Genomic DNA, 18,745 nt, shown 5'->3' with positions numbered 1-18,745 from the left:
ATTTTTTTCTGAAAGCAAAGAGCCATACAGACTCTACCAGGAATTTTGTCTGGCATAATCCAGTGGAAATAGCTTTCAAATCAGGACTTCAGCTTGAACTTGGCTTGGCTGTGTGCCAGCTGTGTGACAGTGGACAAGTTATTGAGCTTCCTTGAGTCTTGTTAATAATATGCATTTTGCAGAGGTGCACTATCATCACTGTTATCCCAGAAAGAGAAATATAATGAGTTTCTTTTTGAGGTTAGGGAGTATGCATAAAAAGAATTAAGGCTGTAGTTAATCCTGAATGGCAATGATGGATATTTGCAGACTAGGGGCTTTGCAGGTTGTAGTGAGTTTGCCTGTGTAGACAATAATTTAAATTAAAGTGGTATGCACTTCATTTTATTTGTTAAAACAACCCATAAAGCACAAGGTGATTTTCTCAGGTTTCAGAAAATACATTAACATAGAAATGCGAAAAGACAGGTTAGTCTCCCGTCCCCAGTAGATAAACCCTTGAAACATTTTGGTTCACGAAGGACACACCCAGAATTCCAGGCAGCTGTCTCTCTGGTGGCCAGAAAAGGCAGGGCCTGGTAAGGGGGATCCGTTATAGCCACGGGGCCGTGGGATACAGGTGGAAATCAACGAAAAAAGCAAGTCCATTTGACCATGCTTTAAAACAAATTCTTTTTTGTCTCTCTTTCATTACTGACTGCCTTGCGTCTGCAGTAAGTCTTCTCCCCACTCTGTACTAAGATCCCCTAACAGGAGTGCCTCAGGGGACCTGGCACAGAACACGTGCCCTCATACTCAAATCGCACACATCAGTGCCCCGTGGTCACGTGATTCTTTCCAAAGTATTTCAGCACTGACTTTGAAACAGACTCTAAAACAAAATGTGCAAAGATATCACCAAACCAAATTTGGGTTCAAGTTTCTGGGGGCAAATAAAAAAAAAACAAAAAAAAAAACACCTAACACAGTAGTATGTCAGCAAAAGAGAAGTTTTTGTTCCAGTTTTGGTTCAGAGTGTAGTTGGCGTTTTAGTACTTTCTAATCAAGTCCAGGATCCGTGTCTTCACATCCCACGCTCGGACTAACTCTGGCTTCCATCTGTGGGTGGGAAGGACACCTGGGGAAGGGTGGCGGGCGGTGCGAGCCCTGGTTGCGGGGGCTCGGGCCACTAAAGGGCAGGAAACGGGCCAGGAAACTGTGTGAAGGCCTGAAATCCCGTTTCTGCCCCATTGCTAAATGGATGATGGTTTCAGGTCAGAGCAGGGAGTACCCTGCTAAGATAAAGCAGGATCTAAATTGATTAGTTCTTCAGTTGTGCATTCACTTTCAAAATGCCATTATACCTTTCTTTAAAAGGCAAATATGAAAAAAAATCCTCTTATTCCTCAGGCAAGATCAAAAGTAACATAAAGTCAAACACTCCATGATTCATGAACACTCCAAATCTCAGTCCCCCCAGCCCCCACCCCCCACCCCCCCCACTATTCATTGTCTTTGCCCTGTGCGTTTGTATCATAAATCCTCACCATGGATTAGGCTCTACAGTCCCTCGTGTCCTAACTCCAGTTTTCACTCTCCTTGGTGGCTCACCGCTCCACAGGACTTGTGTTATAAGGACCGGCACTGGCACGAGACCTGTTTCCACTGCTCCCAGTGCAAGAACTCGCTGGTGGACAAGCCCTTTGCGGTCAAGGAGGATCAGCTGCTGTGCACGGAGTGCTACTCCAACGAGTACTCCTCCAGATGCCACGAGTGCAAGAAGACGATTATGCCAGGTCAGGACACACGCCCCTCTCCTTGGCAAGGGCACCCACGCCTGCTGAGCCAGTATCCACTTCTTGCCTTGATGTGAAAGTGTCCTTGACTCACTGAGGCACCGACTTTGTTCCAGATACACATGTCACGTCTCTAGTTTTGTCTCCTGAATTCAGAGAAGTATTTAGAGCACTGGGTGCATGCTGGGTGTGTGGGTTAGACCATTGGGAGATGCTGAACCCTTCTACACTGGCTGTGTGTGTGCAGGCATGGGGGATGGACAGGGGTTATTGCAGACCATCTCCCTCACCAGCTACCACCTTCCCACAAACAATAAGGTTTCTCTTTTCTTCCCTTCTGATTGCTGGACTTAGGTTCATAAAATTATTTCAGTATGTATTTATACTGAAATAATTTCCTCCTGTGTGCCGGCCACTGTGCTGGACGCTGGGCATTCACAGAGGAGTGAGCCCGGAGAAACATGCATGCATGCTCCTCTGCCTTGCGGAGTTCATGTCCTAGACAGACATAAATCAAAAAGAGCAAAACTGGCTTGAGCCCAGTTTGCCAGTTTTGCTAAGGATGGTGAGGAAGATGGGGCTGCTTTGGTGGGGTTCTTTTTGTTTTGTGGGAGAGAGGAATTTTTTATTTTAAAAAATAGTGAACAAACATACACTGAATTTCTTACACATTTTTATTAGTTTTTTAAAAAATATTTTTATTGATGAAATAAGATACAAACCCAAACATTCTTAACATACAAACATCCCACACATGGTGTACAGTCAGTGGCGCACAATATCATCACATAGTTGTGTATTCATCACCATGATCATTTTTTTAGAGCATTTGCATTAGATACGCATTTTTTAAAAAATCCTTTTTAGATACATAGGGAAACGAGGGGAAGGAGAGTAACCATCAGCGATGACGTGAAGCGACGATGATTGAATGAAACAGCCATGGACCATAGCTAGTTTAGGGGCCATTTAAGATCAGCGATATATTTTGCAAAGCCAATGACTCAGAGGGCCCTGAGAGTACAGTTGCCAACTTCAGCAGATAAAAATACAGGATACCCCGTGAAATCTGAATTTCAGATATAAGTACATAATCTTTTTTCATAAATATACCCCACTTGGGATGTATTTTAAATGGCCACCCTACTAGAGAGAGTGACACAGAGCCAGGAGAGAATCTCTCTCCATTGGAATATCTTTAGGAGCTGTGTCCCTCACAGAAAGCAGAATACAATGAAGCAGTAAATAGAATGCTGGAATCCACTTAAGTGTGGGTAGCACATTGGCTTGGGAGAGAGACTTCTGTGCATAAGTATAGGATTTAAGGAAATGTAGAAAGCTTGGGCACGTGCGGCTTTCCATTTGGTGGGCTCTGGCAGAGCTACTATAAAACGAAGCCCACCTTGACAGGGGGTGCAGGCAAGATTCCAGCAATGGTCAGCCCAGAGGCCTTCTGTAGCACTTAAGCAATTCAAAGATCTGCACAGTCACCACTTAAATTACTTGGGAAGGTGACCTCAAAACAGCTCCTTTAGTGGGTAAGCCGTTGTTAATCTTAGTAAGGCTTCAAATTAAGGGAAGATGTATTTTGAGACTCAAACCCATAGTTATAATGCTGTGTTAAATAATCTGAGCATAATTAGAACATATTTGTTTTATTGAAAGAAAACTTGGCTCTATTAGAGTAAAAATTAACTTTGTAATCCCAATTGGAAATGTGTAATTGAATAAGTGATTTAGGCTTGTGTGGTTTGTTTTCTTTTTTTTTTTTTTGCATGGGCAGGCACCGGGAATCGAACCCGGGTCTCCAGCATAGCAGACGAGAACGCTCCCTGCTGAGCCACCGTGGTCCGCCCTAGGCTTGTGATTTTAAATAGACATTTTCTTGATTTGTAAGCCATTTTAACATTTAACATATCTTTCGATTCACCACATTCCTAAATTTAATTTGTTAGATTCACAGCAGTTCCTTAAGAACTTGAGGTTTGGTTTGTTAGTTAACGTACTTAAAAGGGATAGAAGATGGATTAAATTTCCAAATGTAGGTTTAAAGGAGTCAGTTCATTAATGCTGGTAATGCAACTAAACCCAGTCAGGGCCTGACTCGAGAGGCACCGGGAATGGATTGGGCACCAAAGGTGGGGTAGAGTGCTAGGAAAAGCCAGGTGTGTGCAAAGAAGGGCGGACACTAGATCACAGGTCTTGCTCGTTCGCTTTCCTTGGTTGTTTTGTAGGGCGCCGGAAGCAATTCAAGTTGACTAGAATATATTTGCAGTGAATTTATATACACAGGACAAGAAGCATATACACATACTCAGCGAAAACTCACTTGCTGACCCCAAACCCCACACACATAGTATTCTTGATGACATAGTCAGGAAACTGGAGTTGTCTACCTTATAAGCCACAGCGCTTGGGTTCACCAATTGTCATCTACCAAATGCTGAGGCCCTGTGTGCAGAGATTGCTCACAGACACACTGGTCTCCGAACAGGTTCCAGGAGGGCTGCCATCACTGAATCCCTCTCTGAAGTTTCTGGGTCCTCACTTGCTAATTTAAATTATTGAAATTAGAACAAGGCACGCCTTCCTTGTCCTTTCTGCTGGAAAACCAATTGACAGACTCTGGTGGAAGAAGGAATGTGGCCGCCCCCTGCTGGACAGTCTGTAGAATACATGTACACGCCTCGCGACCACATGTACAAGGAGCCTATGTGGAGGTGGCCTGGGGCAGTGCTTCTGCTACCTCTTCCAGCCTGCCCGGAAGCCAGGTGGGCTTGCCTACGCCGGTGCAGCTCTCCGAGCACGGTATCAGTAGCAGACTATTGCAGCACGTATCAGGAATGCACTTATTTAATTTTGCGTGGGGTCTTTACTGAGAGCCATGATTGCCCTGGGTTCATTGACAAAAATCCCTTAGTTTCTGGGCTGCTTGAGTAAAGGCCAGCAATTAAAAAGAGCAACTGGCAGAGGTGTACATGAGAAAATAAACCTTCAGAGACCAAGGAAAATTGTTCTAAAATTTACATCAAAGTTCTTCTGCCATTTTTCCTGGAAACTCAGTTGCTTAATGTAATTTTCCTCATTTCAGGATTTACCACCAGCTAATTGAACCCCATAGATGTTATACCCTAGCTTTGAAGATCACTGATTCTAGACCAACCCTCCCTGCTTTTTGGCCTAATTCGTCCTCATTTCCTGAGTTAGGTGCCTTTTATTCCACATTCTCCATCTAAGTGAGCCCAGGTTTTGTTTCTTTAAAGAACCAGGCGAATATTGTGGGCTTTGCTGGCCATACAGTCTCTGCTACAACTACTCAAGTTGTCATCGTAGTGCAGAAGCGGCCACAGAGGAGAATAAATTAATTGTCATGGCTGGGTTCCAATGAAACCTCATTTTAAAAAACAAGCAGCAGATAGGATTTGGCCACAGCGTACTGGCCTTTGAGCTACTCTGTGAACTTGGAACACTTTTTTATTTATTCATCCATTATACTCCTTTTCCTCAAATCTTTCTTTACTTTTTCATACAAAGGGTACTGCCATACATCTTTTTCTATAAACATACTGACTTTTTTTTTTGTAGCGTATGAGAAAAACATCAATTCACAATATTGAGCCTTTGCTGTAAACCTGAATTGGCAGGGGAAGAGGAGCCAAAAAGTTTCAGGCCTTTAGGACTTCCTAATGTACTGGGAGTAATGATGTAAACAGATCAAATGATGAATAACTATTCAGAAAGCAATGAATGTCACAAGATAAGGTTAGAAAATTACTGAATGGGATCTATAGGTAATACATGTGGATTTTAATTGTAGCACTTAAGACATTGCACGAAACTACCAAGCTACACCACAACTTGGTTTCTACAGCCAAGGCAGAGAGTGATATAGAGGCTCCTCGCTGAAAACGGGTGGCAGACACTTGGCTCATTCACACACCCAACCATTCCCATCCCAATGAGAACCAGAGGGATGTTGATTAACACGCCACTGTGTGCGAAAGGAAAATGTAGTCCCTATAGCCCAAACTTCACAAAGGATTAGTCTGAGCTAGTCTTTGTATTTTGCAATGCTGAGACAGAGAGAGAGGGAAGAGCTACTTTTTTATCATTTGATGTTCATAACTACCCTAGTCAACAAATAAATATTGAGTACCTACTATGTATATGTATTGTTGTAGGAACAGGGTATATAACAATGAACCAAAAGATGGTCTACAAAATAGAAATCATGCCAGTTGAGAGAAGAGCCTTCAAAGGCTTAAGTGACTTGCTGGGGTCACAAAAGTAGATGGTAGCAGGCTCTGAGAGCAAATTGCTCAGACACCAAGTCAACCACTTCTAACAGTACTGCTATTTGTTCTTGGCTCTGAATACAGGGACCCGCAAGATGGAGTATAAGGGCAGCAGCTGGCATGAGACCTGCTTCATCTGTCATCGCTGCCAACAGCCTATTGGAACCAAGAGTTTCATCCCTAAAGACAATCAGAATTTCTGTGTGCCCTGCTATGAGAAACAGTACGCCATGCAGTGTGTTCAGTGCAAAAAGGTATCTCGTACTCCCCCTTGGACCTGTACATTCTAGAGTTTGTCTCTGTGACCTCTGCCTGTTAATTCTCCCTTTCCTGAAGAAATGACACCTGTACAACTTGAATGGCATGAAAATTATGCCCATCTTATTTTACATTCCAAAATTTGGATGCACTTTCTCCATTTTATCTGTCTGGTCCTTCCTTGAAGGACCCAAGCACTATGTGCTCAAGAGATGAAAATCCCTTATCCCTCCCTTCTTCTGGAACATTTCCAAATATTGTCTGTGTTTATGGCTTGATGTTAGAAGGATTCAGTATCCCAAATGTCTTTGTTATGTCTCCTTGAGTAAACAAGGAACCAAGTATCAAACTTGAGAGTGAGCGCGAGAGAGATGCATAACTATGTGTGTGCCTTCATTGATACCTCAGGTTTACACGTTGGTGCCAGAGACAGTCCTTCCACACACATAAAATACCTGCCAAGATTTAGGCACTCTGAAGCTCTAGGGGTGCAGTGGTAAGCAAAACAGACCCCACAGACTCTCTTTTATTTTTTTGCTTGGGTAGGCACCGGGAATTGAACTTGGGTCTCCAGCACAACAGGCGAGAACTCTACCTGCTGAGCACCATGGCCCGCCCGACCCCACAGACTCTTGATGACCAAATGTGTAGTCTGGGTTGAAGTGCATTCTAATTGTCAAATCATTCAAGTATTTATTTGTAATTGTGCTATCAGGGAGAATACAATTTTAAGAGTATATATCAGGGGAGCTGCTCCTCATCTGAGGAGCGAGGGGCCAGGCTGGGTGTAGGGGAAGTTTTCTTTACATGATAAGCAGTGCTTATGCTGAGACCTGATGATCAACTTGGGGGTGTGGTATGGGATGGCTGTGGAATCAGGACAGGGGACGGTTGAAGGGAATGGGTTCCAGGCAGAGGAGACACATATCCAGGCCTTTCATATCTGCAGAGACACATCACACCCCAGCATAGTTCACATAAAGTCTGTTCCTTATTGTGTATCTTTTAATTAAAGAATACATGTCAGGTGGCAAGGACTCCTGAATTCTCATTCCAGCTTTCTCATTAACTAGCTATGAATTCTCAGGCAAGTCACTTATTTCTCTGAGTCTAAGGCTACTCATCTGTAAAACAGAAATGAATCTGTCTTGCATACTTCACACATTTTAGATAAGTATTAAAGGAAGAATTGAATAATTTTGCAATGGGAAAAAATAAGCATAAAAATGTATTTCTACTCCATCTTGCACTCCACAGTTCTGTCACCCTGACTCCTCTAATATCTTACTCAGCTCCATCATTAACCCATTTTTTCATTAGACAGTTTTTAAAAATGAAAATGAAAACACTTGAAGACAAATGCTAGGTAAAATTGAGGTATCGACTGGCTTCACAGCTTCTCACAAATGTTCTGAGATGGCACGGCAGGATGAGAATGAAGACTTTGGGCTTGTTTTCCCCAGGGCATCGAAGGTGCCCACCCCTTCACTGTAGGAGCAGCAGGTGCCAGTGGCACTGGGTCTCATTATGCCTCTTCCTTCTTTTACCACAAGTGGCTGATGAGACTGTACTTGAAAGTTCACTCATCATGCCTCCTAATAAGGATTACCCATTGCTTGTCTCCTTTAGTCCTCATGGCCCCTCTGTGAGAAGTGTCATCATTCCTATTGAGATGAGAAAACAAAGGTACAGAAAGCTATTAAAAAAAAAAGAAAAGGAAAGTTCTTGCCCCTGGTCACGGAGCTGGAAAGGAGTTGGGTTAGAATCGAAACCTAGGTCTCCTCAATGCACGTTTGTGATCATAACCCTTCTGGCTCCAGTCCATGGGGGGGAAGCAGCAATGCACAGCACCACACCTTACCCTCTGCATCCCTGGGGGTGCACCAGTGTGCTGAGAGGAAAAGGCAGGGGTCCAGAGGAACGTCATGAAGGGATGTAAAGTGTTTCTCAGTGACTCAGAACACACTGGATATTTTCTGGAGGAGAATCTTGAATCAGTGGCAGTAACTGAGATTGAGATTGAGGAAGTGTGCTTAGAACAGAGGGGACTCCAAGAAGAAAAAGTGACCCTCTCCCCTCTCCCCTTCCTCCATGCCAGCCCATCACCACTGGAGGTGTCACCTACCGCGAGCAGCCCTGGCACAAGGAATGCTTTGTATGCACTGCCTGCAAGAAGCAGCTATCTGGGCAGCGTTTCACATCTCGAGATGAGTTTGCTTACTGCCTGAACTGCTTCTGTGACTTATATGCCAAGAAGTGTGCTGGGTGCACCAATCCAATCAGTGGTAAGTATTTAGCTTAAAACTAACACGGAATTCCTACTGAAAATGCACAGACCATCTGTTCTTCACATAGCAATCTGAAGGTAGCAAGGCATAACGCTTTAGCATATGAATTTGTCTATACACCTAGAATTTCTAGGTCTCACTAAGTTTCTGAAAAGGTTAACAGCTTTTCTCTCCTTGTTATATTAGGTACACTTCAGCAGGAAACTATTTCACCTCTCGCTTTCCTGATCACTTATAACCATATGGCCTGTTCTCAGTAGGTTTATTATTTCTGTTTTGGGTTGGATTGTCCCCAAAACTGCCATCTATGAGTGTATGACAACCATTTAAGCAAAATAAAAACTGGCATTTTCAGGTCAGGCAGCTGTACTGTGTTCTTACAAGTGCTCCTTAGGGTCTCAGTGGAAGTTTTTGATTCTACGGCCACAGTCATATGAAGGCAGAGGGCCTGTTCTATGGATTGTCCAAATTGGTCAGGCAAAGTGAGAGGCCCAAATCTGGTTGGCACTGGACCAAGCCCTGGACACAACTTTAAATATGCTGAGAAATTTAGTGTAGAGAACAGATGCCTGATCAAACTAAAGTCCTTTACACTTTTACTATGGATGGCTGCACAAATCAGTGACTGGGTGGGAAGAGAAAATTCAGTATTATATAATGGCACCAAAAAAGTTTTGTTTTGTGGTATTTCCAATTCTGGTACATTCAGTTGGTTGGTTGATCCATATCAAAGAAGATAGCAGACATACGCTATTAACACAACGGACTGGCCAACCATCGTTTAGTTTTACAAATGCATGCAGATACCTACACTTTGTAACTTTCACTTCCCTCAGGCCCAGAACCGAGCTCACCTAACTCATCTAATTCATTGATAAATAGAAAAAGCCCTAGGTCCCTAAAATAATCCTCTCATATATATTTAATCCAAAGTGAGTTATATTTCCATATAAAATTAAAAATAAAGAAACATAGCATCTAAATTTTTCTGTTAAGTATCAGATTCCAGCCATTTATTTACCAGATTTCCCTTTGATCAGTTAAGGAGAAAAATGCAGGAATTTTGCTCTATTTTTAATTCTGTTTTGATGGTAATTTGTTGAGGTAAATGCTTATAAAGCTAAGTTTTATGAAGTAATATCACCTACATAAAAGGACTTTGTAAATGTAAAGCATCAGATATCTGCATTAATTGTAGTTATTATCATTGTAGCAGGGGGAAAAAAATACTAGAAAAACAGAATAAAAAGCTTGCCTCCAAAAGAGGAGTTAGTGCTCTGAAAACCAGAGACTGATATTCTGGTACCTATAAAGGAATTTTGAAATTACAGGTAAAATGTACTTTTGGCTAGGTTTCCAAACAATTGAACAAGACTGAGTTACAGATTAAGTTTCTAACAGAGCCTTAGTTATTACTTTTTCTGTAGCAAAATGTAAATGATTTTTGAAACCAAATTCTAAGTTTACGTTGCCCAGCTTTTATGTAGCATAATGCTTAATTCCCACAGTTATACTTCCTTTAGGAGGACACGCCCTTGGGCTCCCTTTGGCTGTTATTTCTGTCACCTGTCCTGTTTGCGTGTGTGTCCAGGCAATAGTGGAGCTTCTGGAAAAAGGTGTTTGACTTGGGACAGCTGCCCTGCTTTTAGCTCCTATCACTAACATCCTTCTTTATCCTCCCCCATTGCCAGTGCCCCACCTTGCCCCCTGCTCTGTGTAGCAGCAGAATTTAACAGCACCAAGCTAAAAGAGAAACATGGACTGACGGAAATGCTGGGCCATCCTAGCAGCATCTTCTTGGCTTTCCCAGAAGTTATCTTCATTAACTCAGAGAGCTAGATCTGCTGAGAAGAAAAACGACTACTTTCCAACCCTTCCCCAGCCCCTGTCCCTATCTGGAGTTAAAGTGTTGCCTAAATCACTGGGTTTCAAACTGGACTGCACACTTACTGGAAACACCAAGGGAGCTTTAAGAATCACTAATGCCTGGGTGATGATTTAATTTGTATGGGCAATGAAGTTTTTAAAAGCTGCCGAAAAATGTGAGAACCTATAGGCCAGGGCATGGGCCCTCTGGTCTGAAAGGCTTCCTTAGCCCTAGGTCCAGATTCCTAAAGGCAATCAGTATTTTGGTAATGCTGGTTATTCAATGTAACTCTGTTCTTCTAAAACTGGAAGATATTTAGGAAAAGAGTTAAAAAGCTTTGCTAGTGTATACTCCATCAGAGGCAGTATGGTAAGAAAGAGCACAAGAACTTGCTGTACCAGACCTGGTTCAGGTCCCAGCCCTGACACTAACTAGCTGAGGGGGATTAGCTCTGAGGTCCCTGCCCTGTGTGAGAGGATTTAATGCCCAACTGATAGCCTAGCCCATTAAGTTGTAAGAGGAACTAACTGTTGAGTGAATTACAGACTTCCCAGCTTGTCTGAGATTTCAAACTGGTAGAAATGGAATTGACTGTGTGGTCACTTTGCTTTTTTTTTGACATGGGCAGGCTCCGGGAATCAAACCCAGGTCTTTGGGATGGCAGGCAAGAATTCTGCCACTGAAGCACCAATTGCACCGCTCTCACTTTAAGATGGTATACTGAACCATTCTTTCTCTTAAGAACTCTCTTTGTAATTGGAATTTATGACCTAAATTTCACCAAAATCAATTCAACTGTGAGATAAGCTCGTGTTTGATTCTGTTTTATTTCAGGCCGTCAATAGTAGTACAAACCAACAATATCATAATAGGTTAACAAATGTACCTTAAACATTTGATGGAGATTAGTCATCACATACAGAGTTAAGCAGTTGAACTGAAATGAGATTCTAGTTTTAAAATGTGGTTTTCTTCATTGCTCATAGATCTTTATAATCTGCTCCCACCTATCTTAGCTTCCACCATCTACTCCAGCCTTACTACACCTCTCACATCATCCAATTCTGTTATCACCCAAGTTGATGCTTCTGTTCACAATATTCCCTCTGCAAAAATGTCCTTGCCTTCATCTTCCCCACTTAAATTTCAGTATTTTTGTGAAGTCTTTCCTGATGCTCACAGAGAGCATTAATCTCTTCCTCTTCTATGCTCCCACAAAATATCTAAGCACCAGACATGTGGCACACGGTAAAGGAATACGAGAAACCAGCTCCATTTTCATGGCGTTTCATTCTGGTGGAAAAAGCCCATAATAAGCACATTATATGTCCCAGCATTTATCACATAGTTTTGAAATCAATTTATATCTCTATTTCTTTTGATACTTAGGAGCTCCTCAAGGCTATGCAGAGTGTAATTTCTAAATGTATCCACAGCAGCCACAAGAAAATTCTACTATCCGTATCATACAATTGAAACTTCAACATAGATCAAAACATGATTATTTTTTCACTCCCAGTAGCTTGATTCTAACTGGTTAATGTTCTCTTTCTTTCCCCATCCTGTATCATTTTTTCTTTTAATAGGACTTGGAGGCACCAAGTACATCTCTTTTGAGGAACGGCAGTGGCACAACGATTGCTTTAATTGTAAGAAGTGCTCCCTTTCATTGGTGGGGCGAGGCTTTCTCACAGAGAGGGATGACATTCTGTGTCCTGATTGTGGAAAAGATATCTGAAGCTTACACAAAGAAATTACTGCTTGCACTATACATAGATTTATATGTCTTCTTTCTTAGCCAGACAGTGTTGTATTCTGGTTTTCATTAGCCACATCAAGACCTTCCTCTTGTGCTTCTCAGTGATATATTTGTTTAAATCCTGTAATCCTTTGTACTAGTTCAGTCCCAGGGAAGGAGAAAATTCTTATATAAACCCTATATGGAAAGGTGGTTTTGAATTTCTATAATCAAACAAGGCAGATTCAAGCATAACAATCCTTTTTAATGATGTCATTACAAATATATCTCTTTCACTGCATATTTAATTTTTAAGTGCAATTAACCTGTGTCATGAACTTGAAAATTTCCAAGCTATAGAAGGTAATGAATAGTTGATATTTTACAGCTGTGCAATCTCCTGTTCATGTAAAACCTAAGAGCTAGATTATGTGACTTTTACAATAAAGTTATTCAGTACAAAATCTTTTGTCACACACAGCATGTGAAATGATTAATCATTGAGGTTCTAAGTATAAATAAGACTTATTACATAGTCCAGGATCGCTGAATGAAGTGCAAGTTTTGATGGACTGTGACATTGTTAACTAAAATTGCATCACGCCTTTTATTTTAGAAAGACAACCGACAATCAGCACCACATGTCTCTTCCTGGCTATCATCTCTGTTTCTCCCTCCCTAAATTTTGTTTTTATGGATCTAATATTCTGTATCAGTGCAGTAACATAAGCTCCAGAATATGAGCAGAATATGAGGCTAATGACAGTGAAGCCAGTTAGGGGTCTCCTTTTCTAGAAAAAGCTCAGCTCTTTCTGATTTTCATGGATCCTTATACTGACCTGTATTTACTTCAATAAAGTGAAGGATGGCAAAAAGACAAAAATAACTTGAGGCCAGAGATGACATTTTGCTCATCTTTATATTCTCAATACCATAGCAATTTAGGACATTCCAGAGGCTCTCAATAAATATTTTTGAAAAGAATTAAAAAGAGTAAAAGGAGAGGGAGAGAAACATGGCTGTAAAAATACTTTGAAAACTCTTAGTTCAACAGGAGTCTATAAAATCATCTCAGAAAGCATAATATACAATTGGAAAGCACTGAGTCAATTTATGGGAGGGGAAGTTGCACATTTTTCTTTTTAGAATAGTAGCAGAGTGGCCTTTTTTCCTTAATTTTCTGAATGATGTGACAGGACAAAGTAATATGTTGCACAGAAAACAAAAATCCAGTGAAAATCAACAGTATTATGTATGCTTGAGATATCACTTTCTTAATCTGGACAGCAATCCCTGTTAGAAACACTTACAATTAGAACTTCTGGACTAATAGTTGCCTTGCAGTATTGCTTAAAAAGAGTAATTCCCTCTTGTGTTGTTTTGCCATTTCCCACTTCATCATATAAAAGGAAAAGCACGCCAACTTTTCAATATGGAACATCTTACCTGTTTCTCATTAATACAGAAGCACCTGGTATTCAACCTTAATGATCAGGAGGCATTCCATTTTCAGGAAGTTAACGCCTACTGATATAATCCTTCTTCAAATAACAACCTTATATGCTGGGAAAATATGTTAAAAAAAAAACTGAAAACACCGGGACATGATCCAAAGCAGATATGTTGACATATTGGAGGGGAACTGGTACTTGGAAGAAGAGAATGGCATTGGTGGGTTTCCCATTTTTATGGCTTTTATCCAAGGACAGGCCCCATCCGGAAAGCTAAAATTCTGAGAGAAAATCTGCAGTTTAACTAGTTTGAAGAACCAGAGGACAGTTTGGGGCAAACACAGCCTCTGCAAAGTGAAGGGTAAAATCCTGAAAAGAGAGACCCAAATTCTTTGTATTAATGATCTACAAATCTCTGGCTAACACCTGAACCAGTCCAGCCAACACTAAAAGAACTGAACTGGGTATATATACATATATAATTTTTTTTTCAAGTAAACATTCTAAATCCTAGAATACTATCTGTGTCATTTGAGACACAACCTGCTTCTATCCCACTCCCTAATCCTCCAATTTCATGTAACAGAAGCTCTATTCTGGACAGATGCAGCCAATAAGATAAAGATATTTTCCTGTACTATCTTCCAGAAGCATTCTTTAGCTTGTGTACTGGGTTGAATAGCATCCTCCCAAAATTCATATCTACCTGAAACCTCAGAATGTGACCTTATTGTCTTCTGTAAGTGGTCTTTTTACTTCCTTGATAATGTACTTTGATGAACAAAAGTCTGTAATTTTGATAAAAGTCCAATTTATCTCATGTTTTCTTTTGCTGTTTATGCTTTTGGCAAAAAATCTAAGAATTCATCACCTAATACAAGGTCCTGAAGATATTTTTCTATATTTTCTTGTAAAAGTTTTATAATTTCACCTATCCTCTTTAAGAAATGTCTTGGCCATTCTTAGCCCTTTGCTCAGAATATAAACTTGAGAATGAGTTTATACAGTCCTCCACTCTGTGCCTGTGCACGCACATATCCACTCAAAATTTTAAAAACTTGAATTTATTACCCCCCTAGATCAACATGGGGAGACGGATAGAGTAATGGTAGTGAGTATTCCATAACGTGGGGGTTAAGGGTGTTCACACTACCAGTTTGGAAATTGTTTCTAGAGTTTTTGGTGGACACTTGGGAAGTTGTGTGTGTATATGTGTGTGTTTGAAGTTGAAACACATCATGAACTTATTTAAATATTGATACTTATGATTTAAATTCAGGATTATAGGCTGTGGTGGACTGAAGTTTTGTATATGTAAGAAAAACATGCTCTAAAATTTAATCCATTCCAGTAGGTGTGATTCTTTTGAAAGTAGGACCTTTTGATGAGGCCACTTCAGGTAAGATGTGGCCCACATCAGTTAGGATGAGTCTTAATCCTAATACTAGAGTCCTTTACAAGGAGTGTGAACTTCAGACAGAGAGAAAGTCACAGAGGAAGCAACCAGGAGCTGAAATCAAGGGAACCTGGAAGAGAAGGGCGAGACCAGGAGACAGTTATGTGCCTTGCCATGTGACAAACTAAGGATCAAGGATGGCCAGCAGATGCCTCGAACAGTCTTCAGGGAGAAAACATCACCTTGATGATGCCTTGATTTGAACTTTCTTTTAGCCTCAAAACCATAAGCTAATAAATTCCCTTTGTTTAAAGCTAACCCATTCAATGGCATTGGCTTGAGCACCCTAGGAAACTAAAACAAGGGCTTTTTTGTTGTTCTTTTTACTTAATCTTTTCAATCTTTACATTGATTTGTTATTTTACTTTTTGTTTCTGAAAGTTGCATTTGTTCTGAAATGTGCAATGTCACTTTTTATAGTTTCCTGGACAGTTATTTTCAAGCTTGCCTTTTTTTCCTTAAACATAGTAAGCAAACTTGTTTGATCTTTTCCTGAATTCCAATAAATGAAAACTCTGGGGGGTCAGTGTCGACTCTTTGATGTTTCCACAGTGTCTTACTCTTGGATAATTTTGACTTGTGCTAGTCACTGACTTTAAAAAATTATTTGTGGGTGGTTCCTTGAGGCTAATAATTAGGGTGCTCTCCTGCAGAGATGATTTGCCTTGCTTCTGCCACATGCTTAGAGTACTACCAGACTGGAAATATTTCCAAGTTACTTCTTAAAATTTCTTTCACCATCCTCATGATGTACATTTGGGCTACAAATCTGTATGAGAGATTGCTTGCTTGCTTACACTCCCACTCCAACCTGTCCCCTTCCTTCCTATTTTCTGTTCTTCCCTCCTGTTCTCCTGTTTTTAATTTTCCTTCCTTTTTTAATTCCCTTCTTCCTCAGCAGGAAAGGCTTACTTCTAATTTACCCTTACTCTGTGGATACTGCTCTCTGGAGTCATAGCTTTTAGATCCTATCCTGGTGGGGGCGGGGGGGGGGGGGCGGAGCAGGGTTTTGACTTCCATCTCACAAATACAATGTCACCTAAACCATAGCTCAGTGTCAATACAACATCAAAAACAAACAAAAAACCCAGTCAGCTCCTCTGGGTTCTTTCTTTTCTCTTAGATTTTTTTATTTGTCAGTTTATCAGTGGTTTCAAGATTTAAGAACTACACTCTAGTTAATAAAGTTGTTTCCTACATTTTCCCAGCATTTTTAGTTATTTTCAACCGGAGAATTGTTCCTTAAATTTAAGAAGCCAAAGCATACTTTTTTTTTTTAATTACATATGAAAAAACCTGGCTATAGACATTGCATTAGCCACTTCCTGTTTTGACACGTTCTATAGTGTTGAAAATAACATTAATTTCAGCATCATAAGCTTCAATTTAAATGCAGAACTTTATTTTATAGCGTAAACACTTAAAATTTATATAAATGTATAATTTATATACTTAAAACTTGAGGTAGTATTTGATATTTACAATATTGAAAATTTCTCAAAAAAGCTAGTTTACCTATGACCAAAATCATAAAAATGTAAGAATGAGAAGTCACTCTCTCTTTCTGGGCAACAGTTTCCTCTTTGGTAAAATAAATCAAATTGCTAGATTACATTCAGTCTAAATAATCTCCACTGGAAAATAATTAGAAAAATCCATAACTTAACTTACCATAATTTAAAAGAGGGCATTATAATCTAAAATAAAACATGGATTATTTTCTTACATGTGTAAATGATTATCAGGAAAAGGCCATCTCTGAATACATGAACTTTTTTGAAACACCTGAGAAGGAAATATTCAGGCAATGCACCTGCCAAAATGTATACAAACTAGGAAACTGACTTTAAGAGTGAGAATTCAGAAAGAGTAACACATAAAACTCTGTTACACAAATAAAAGCGGGTAACTTCATCCTCAGACCCCTCTTAGCAGTCATTCAATTAGTTTGCATTTGGTTGGTTTCCCAGGATACAAGGAATTAAAAGCATCGTTAGAGAGCCGCACCTCCAAGATGGCAGAATGAGAAGCTTCAGGACTCTGTCCCCACAAAGAAGCTTTGAACAACCAGCAAGAACTGGCAGGAACATCTTTCACAAAGTTCCAGAAAACAGTTCAAGAATTACAGTAACAGGGCGAGGGCTGAATCAAGAAACCGGCCACTTAAAAGCAGGAGGATCTCCTGGTACCCCTAGCTGGAGCCTTCCCCACTATCTCACCCAATCAGCCAAGTTTTTGAATTAAGGAAATAGAGAAAAGTTAATATGGTCTTTTTGAAATTACAATTATTAGACTGTAAAAATATCTTTTAAATGATACAACCTGAGTAATGCTAGAAATGACTAGTCTGTAAGACTAAAGGCAAAAGGAATTGTATAAAACACCGCACTCTAGTTGGTAAAGTTCTCTCCCACAGGAGTATGGGCTAACAATTTTGAAACTGCTACACGTGTATACTGGAATTGAACAATAAATGGATGGGAGCTGGTAGGAGTCAGGTTTCTCACTACTAAATGAGAGGTTACAAAAAAGGGGAGTAGGTTAGAATGATCCATATCATGAAGGATTATAATTGGAGACATCAATATGAACTCAGGCTTAGTTTAACAGATGGTCAATTATAGAAATATTTTCAGATCTGTGTATATACATGGGTTAGTATATGCACATCTATTTCCTTGCTGTCAGAGGACCCAAAAACAACTCCCCAGTAGCAACAAGCACACCTACCCACAGATCTTGATTTCTATCGCTATTTTCCTATGAAAGGAACTAGGGCTCTTTGGATAAGTAGCTAATTGTAGGAATGGGGCAGGAAATACACAAGATGAAACCAGGAGCATCTTAAAGTGCCAGGAAGTACTCAAAAGAAAATACAATGAATGACAAGGGTATGTCAAAAGGACATGGGGCCAAAGATGGAACAAGCTGAGTGAAAAAGCAAAGTAGTATTAGATTATAACCCAAAGTATAAATAAGTATCTGAACACACACTGAAACAAAACAATTGAGTAAATAAATACATGGGAGAGTACAGACAAATCTGCGGAGAATAATTCCACATAATTTATGAGCTATTCTGCCTTCAAGGAAGTCAAGCATAACTTTCTGCTGCTTAAATGTGAACTGCAAATAGTGACTTCTTTCCCATGAAAAAGTGGGAAAAGAACTTTATAGTAATAAAGAAATCTAGCAAGCACTACTTCAAGTGATCAAGAATAACATCAACATTGATAAATCGCATCGAGGGTATGTACCCTTGATATACTGGGATTAGAATGACCCTTTAACTAAGTGGTCTTCCTCCCAAAACCCATAACCCCTACTTTGCAAAACTGTCAAGACGATCAGAAACAAATGAAGTCTGAAAAACTGTCATAGCCACCAAGAAGAGCATAGAGATCTTATGACTAAATGTAAAATGGTTCCTTCTATGGGATCCTGGAATAGAAAAAGGACATGAGGTAAAAATTAATGAAATCTGAATAAAATACGGACTTTAGTTAACAATAATGTATTAACATTGGTTCATTAATTGTAACAAATGTACCATACTAATGCATGTTAATAATAGGAGAAACTGGATGTGGAATATATGGAAATTCTCTGTACTATCT

The 18,745-nt window shown here is 40.1% G+C and overlaps 1 protein-coding gene across 6 annotated transcripts in view; it reads left to right on the top strand.

Moving 5' to 3' along the window:
- The window catches only part of FHL2 (four and a half LIM domains 2), a 68,648-nt gene extending 54,832 nt beyond the window's left edge, over positions 1 to 13,816 (top strand). For 5 of the 6 annotated variants that reach the window (XM_077134922.1, XM_077134921.1, XM_077134923.1 and 2 more), the window contains exons 3-6: positions 1,601 to 1,775; positions 6,155 to 6,324; positions 8,427 to 8,613; positions 12,070 to 13,816. In XM_077134922.1, the coding sequence (XP_076991037.1) occupies positions 1,601 to 1,775; positions 6,155 to 6,324; positions 8,427 to 8,613; positions 12,070 to 12,221 (684 nt within the window). In that variant the 3' untranslated portion in view covers positions 12,222 to 13,816. Of the gene's footprint in view, positions 1 to 1,600; positions 1,776 to 6,154; positions 6,325 to 8,426; positions 8,614 to 11,111; positions 12,050 to 12,069 lie in introns of those variants that run through there. The other variant, XM_077134925.1, reaches the window with a different exon arrangement.
- The last annotated feature ends 4,929 nt before the right edge of the window (positions 13,817 to 18,745 follow it).

The sequence above is a fragment of the Tamandua tetradactyla genome, chromosome 17 (assembly GCF_023851605.1).
Source record: "Tamandua tetradactyla isolate mTamTet1 chromosome 17, mTamTet1.pri, whole genome shotgun sequence".
NCBI lineage: Eukaryota > Metazoa > Chordata > Mammalia > Pilosa > Myrmecophagidae > Tamandua > Tamandua tetradactyla.
This window is presented reverse-complemented; position numbering and strand designations above follow the sequence as displayed.